Below are 5345 nucleotides of genomic sequence, written 5' to 3'. Positions count from 1 at the left end.
GTTGTAGATATTTGTAAAGTTGCGAATTGTTAGTCTTTTCTTTATCACGAAAAGGTTTCATTTAGTTTATCTAGGTTTTGTTGAAATCACTTTCACAGCTCTACTATTGCTAAGGCTTATTGTCATATGATTACAAAATTGTGATTCTTTCACGCTATATTTAGCTATTTTGCGCGATAGCCGCTGATATCTTCGTTTGCTACGACAAGAGTTGTTATCAGATCGTCTCAGTTTTATTAGTTTCAAGTATCAATTGTCAGGTCTATTTGTTTCACGCTGTGATCTTGTTAGTTTTATTATGATTTTTCTATCCTGTTAGATTTGCATTTTATGCCTTATCTAAGTAGGACGTATTCTTAACTATCGCTTTTCAGTTCGAACCTACTACTACTACATCAACTTGTACGACTACTACTCCTATTCGTATCTGCTACCACTAGCGATCTACTGGTTTTCGCCATTTCGTCAGTCGCTACCTGTTGTAAACTGGGTCCATGGACTTGATCTGTCATTAAATCAGTTTGAATCTACCAAGTGGAGTTCGAATTTCTCGCACCGCGCTACCCCTGTAGTTGTTTAAGATTTGAGTAAGAAGCAACCTCTAGAATCTTTACAATTACAGTAACAAATACACAACGACGAACTTTGATTACTAGTGCAAATGGAAATCTCTTAAACTGGACTAATTATATTTAGTTTTTAAAAATTCATCTGAGTATTCCTGATTCTTGATGAAAAATAAGAAGTTTCAAAGTTCACCATCACCTTAAACTTGAGTGAGGGTGAAGTGAACAGCGAAAACAAATATAACTTCTGACAATGTAGCATTGCAGAACAAGCGCGCTGAAGTAGCCAGGTTGTCAGCACGAATCAGAGGATTGAGTTCGAGTTAAGGGTTTTATGGGTACAGTACTGACTTGAGATATGCGTAAGTCAACATCTCCCTCCATCACCAGATTTTATAGTATAAATTTTGAGAGATTTACTCTTAGCGATTGTTAATTTGTACCCGAATATCTCTCCCACCAGAGTTTGAGGCGCTACAGCTGATTTCAGCATATGGGTGTACTGAGGTTTCTATTTCTACGACGTGGCTTTGGTATCCGGCGGTGTTGACATTACCTTCTTTTAAAAGAAGATTGTTCCTACGCGATAAAAGCACGAAATTTAAGGGAACTTTGATAAGCTGATGCGAAACCCGGCAGTGAACAGTTATAAAAACTGTAAGCAAAAACAAAATAGAACAATTTTTTTTCTAGACCTCTTGAAAAGATGGGCGGTATTCGTTATGTCATTTTACAGCACGAAAACAATTTCTACCAGTCAGCTTATCGTTCCAAATGGAAACGTGACATCTTGCTTGCACAAGTAAGTGACATTTACAAGTCACCGTATGCTAAATCTAGGTTTTTAATTACTTCTTTTCTTTAGAAAGCCGCACAGGGTTCAAAATGAGTTTAAATTGTACATAGCCTTTTGGGTTTTTGAAATTCTAATCTTTTCTTTAAATATGAACAATATCTAATTATTTTGGCATATTTTAACTCTTTTCTTCATATCCTGCAAGTCAGAATAAGAATAAAAGCAATTACTGAAGTTAACATTAGTTATGTTTTTTGAAAGGAAATCGACCACCCACTATTCATAGAACATAAATACTCAAGTTATTAAAGAGAAACAGGGATATATTTCTGAACAGCTGCAAGCTGGCTGTTGTCTTGAGCTTTACGGTCATCGACCCGCTTAAAAGACTCCCGTATAGACGTTCACTTTGATACTTTTTCTCTTCCGCTTTTACAAACAATGTCACGAGTACATAACTTTGAGCTTGAGGACATTCAGTCAGTAGGGTCTTTCGTAAACGAAAGTCAATCGATCGAGTCACGAATAGAGAAGGACAATCGCGAAGATTTATCTTGCAAAATTCGTCCCATTCTGCGGTTAATGAAACTATTCGGAGAATACTATGGGGATATTTCAATGGATGAAGGGGTGCAGTCGGACTCCAGCTTCTTTTCTCGTTTTTACTGTGGGATGGTATTGATCGGTCAGTGGTTTCTTGTGGTACAAGCTTCCACCAGCCTTTTCATTGAAGGCCTAAGGGAGATGAAGACATTTTACTTTTTATTGATCTTCACCATCTGGTATGTCCAATGTGCGGCATTTACCACGATCAGCCTCATTAATTTGCCCAAAAGACGAGCAGAGTCGTCTCGCTTTAGACGATTTTTCGACAGCTTACTATCAACAACATCTCATTTCAGTGGAAAGACGACACATAAAGTGTATTTAACACTGACGTTTGCTTGCACCTTCGCTTTTCTCAATACTGTTTTGCTTTTGATGCTAGATTTTTACGAAAATGTCTCGGTAGCCCGTTTCCGACCATGGAATGGATTAATTACATTTCGTTGGATTCAGTTAACGTTTTCTGGTTTTGGCGCCCTCGCATGGGGATTAGCATGTACATTGTTTTATGTCTCATGCGAATTTTTGGTCCAAATATTTGACAATTTGGAGAAAAAAGTTTCAACAGAGAGTCCCAATGTCCCCAATATTCGATCTCTGAGATTGGAACACGGTAAACTCTGCGAAATAGTTACTCTCGCCGACAAAGTATTCTCACCTCTGATTTTGTTGACAGTTATTTTGGACGTCCCCTTGATGTGCATCAATTTCCACCAGCTCGTGAGATCTCCATTTTCTAGCGACAAAAACATCATATTTATTGTTAATGTTTCGTACTGGTGCATTGGACTCACGGTTAAGTTAGCCTTTGTCATGTGGTCTGGGGTAAAAGTCAATGAGAAGGTGAGTTGCGCATCCTCCTGCCATTAAGAAGGAAGGAAGGAGCTTAGGTAGTGTGTTGGACTCCAGATTAAGTCTAGATCTGGGTCATTCTCAATTTTATATTCATTTTAGGAGAAACTATAATTATGCAATTTATTAAACTTTTTCCGCCTAGATTCATAGCCTTTATGACACCCTGCAGAACATTGATGTTGCTGACTGTAAAGAGCATTTGGAGGTTAGTTTACTTTTTATATTTCGGAAGAAAATGTTGTTATTTCAATTTTGTAATAATAATATATATATATTTTTTTTTATGTTAGCAGGGGATTGTTTTGGTATGAATCGAGACATTGCTTACGCATGAGTAGATACGTTACAGAATAATGCCAGTATTAAAGTCAGCTGATTATTGTAACGGACAAAAGTAGGAAGCTATCACTCTCTTTCAAATGGTATGATGCACATTTGTCTTCAGTTTTATAAATAAACACCAAAAACAAATAACAAAATTGAATTAGACGCCTATCAAGCAGATCGATAGTTGGGTTTGAAAGTCCTCCAGCTCTGTCTTCAGAGAGGTGCAAAATCCGCTATAAACAGGAGAGTATTTCCTTTTATTTTAGCTGCTGCATTTCCTGATGCATCTTCGTGGAGAACCAATCGGATTGTCGGCAGGAGGATTGGTAGTGATAAACAGATCACTTGTACTCTCGGTATGAATTTACCCAAATTTAGTTTTTGACAAAACTACCAATAAAACAAAAACTGTCAACAAAAGCAGAGCCAGAGCAAAATGGAGCAATAACTAGTGATTTAACTAAGTCGTATTCATAAACTTAAAACCTTCGGGTAGGCTGTTGCGACTGATCCATCGTGTGTTAATGAGATCAGGGGCGGAGCATGCTACGATTTATCGACACAAAACTAATAACAAATTTCAAAAGTGAGTAGTTTAAAACAGTTAATGTAATCATGCACTTCTCGTTCACAGATGTCCTTGTTGTATGTTGGTGTGCATCTTCTCATTCTAAAATTTATTTTTATATTTGGTGACCTGCATGCAATATCATTTCGAAACTAAGAGACAGCCCGGACCCTTCTAAGAAACGGCGTTAAGAGCTTAATGGCACTGACCCACAACTAAATACTTTAAAGGAAACGCCCCAACTGAAGCGATCAAGCATTTTTAGTTTTACTATCGAAGATCGTGTAGGAGAAGCATATTTAATCGTTCAGCGAATTATTTCAATGATGTCTAAACCTGATTTGCATAAAAAGTGTACTGTATAGACTCTGAAGTGTTTTACTTCCCAAAACTAAACATTTTACAGTAATAATCTAATAGACATTTTTTGTTTCATTGCAGCTCGTCGGGATAATCATCTCGTACTTCGCAGTGCTCATAACTTTGCCAAGTTAAATCAATCGTGATCTTCTTCCTCGTACATACAGGCTTCCTCTTCCATGTCTGGTTTATGCGGAAATTATATATTACACGTCTCGAGGACTCTACTCCCAACTGGTAGTAATGAAAGCCCAGCAATGAACGCTTTTTTTTTTTTTTTTTTTTTTCATTTTTTTGATGATTACCAAACGATATCTTTTCATATAATTAACGGCAATAATACATTCTACAATGTACAAATTTTAATCTTTCAGTTTATGATATCAGTTTTGAGATTGTTGTGACAGTAATAGATAAACTGAATTACTCTAGAATTTCGCTGATTCGTAGGTTAAATTAATCGACGCTCAATCGACGTTGCGCTAGGCTTCGACGATATGCTGTCGTTCTAGCTATAAGCTCCCTAATATTACTACAAAAGTAGTAAGCCTACAGGTAGCCCCTGTTGAACGTTAATCCAGGATTTAATTTCTATTTTTTTAAAAGTGTTTTTCATTGATAATGGCTTTTTGCAGTTTGAGATTAGTCGAGGCTAAAACATATAACCAGAAATCCTCCAAAAATCCCCCCCCCCCCCGAAAAAAAACAACAACAACAACAGCAACGACTGACGATATAATTCTGGGCCGGCTTCATCATGAGCCGAAAGCGTATGTTTTGTTAGTATTCTGAGCGCCGTAGTACAATTAACGGAATGATTAATACGCATGGGCTAATACGCCGCCATTTCCATCAAACGTAGGGCTATCTAGCTGTCCCTTACTACCTACCGTCATAAAATCCGCTTCCAAAGCTAAAAACACGTAAATACTATTGTAGAGAAATTTGGAACATCGAATCCGTTTTAAGGGCAAGGTTGCTGCACATTTCAGTAAATTACAAGCGTATGTCAAAGCACCGTCTTTTCTGATAGTTAATGCGTAGTGTCGCTTTAAATGTTGCGCAACATTTTTTTTTTTTAAGAAAAAATAATGCGGGGGTAGAACTGTCCTCATCATTGAAGTAGTTCAGTCACAGTGTATGACGTATTTTGGCCACGTACTAAATTACCTTTAAATTGAATGAAACCTGAAATAGTAGTTTATTAAGATAGAAACGCACCAACGAGATTATACAAACAACTGCTTAAGTTGTGTGTATAACTGCG

At 37.1% G+C, this 5345-nt stretch overlaps 1 protein-coding gene across 1 annotated transcript; it reads left to right on the top strand.

Moving 5' to 3' along the window:
• Positions 1-1803: 1803 nt before the first annotated feature.
• LOC145480455 (uncharacterized) lies at positions 1804-4294 on the top strand. Its single transcript, XM_081458712.1, has 3 exons — positions 1804-2811; positions 2966-3028; positions 4160-4294. The coding sequence occupies exons 1-3, from the start codon at positions 1804-1806 to the stop codon at positions 4211-4213; spliced, it is 1125 nt and encodes a 374-aa protein (XP_081314838.1). The 3' UTR covers positions 4214-4294.
• The last annotated feature ends 1051 nt before the right edge of the window (positions 4295-5345 follow it).

This window comes from Orbicella franksi, chromosome 3 (genome assembly GCF_964199315.1).
Source record: "Orbicella franksi chromosome 3, jaOrbFran1.1, whole genome shotgun sequence".
NCBI lineage: Eukaryota > Metazoa > Cnidaria > Anthozoa > Scleractinia > Merulinidae > Orbicella > Orbicella franksi.
Note: the sequence above shows the minus strand (reverse complement) of the source record. Positions and strands in the feature narration are given on the sequence as shown.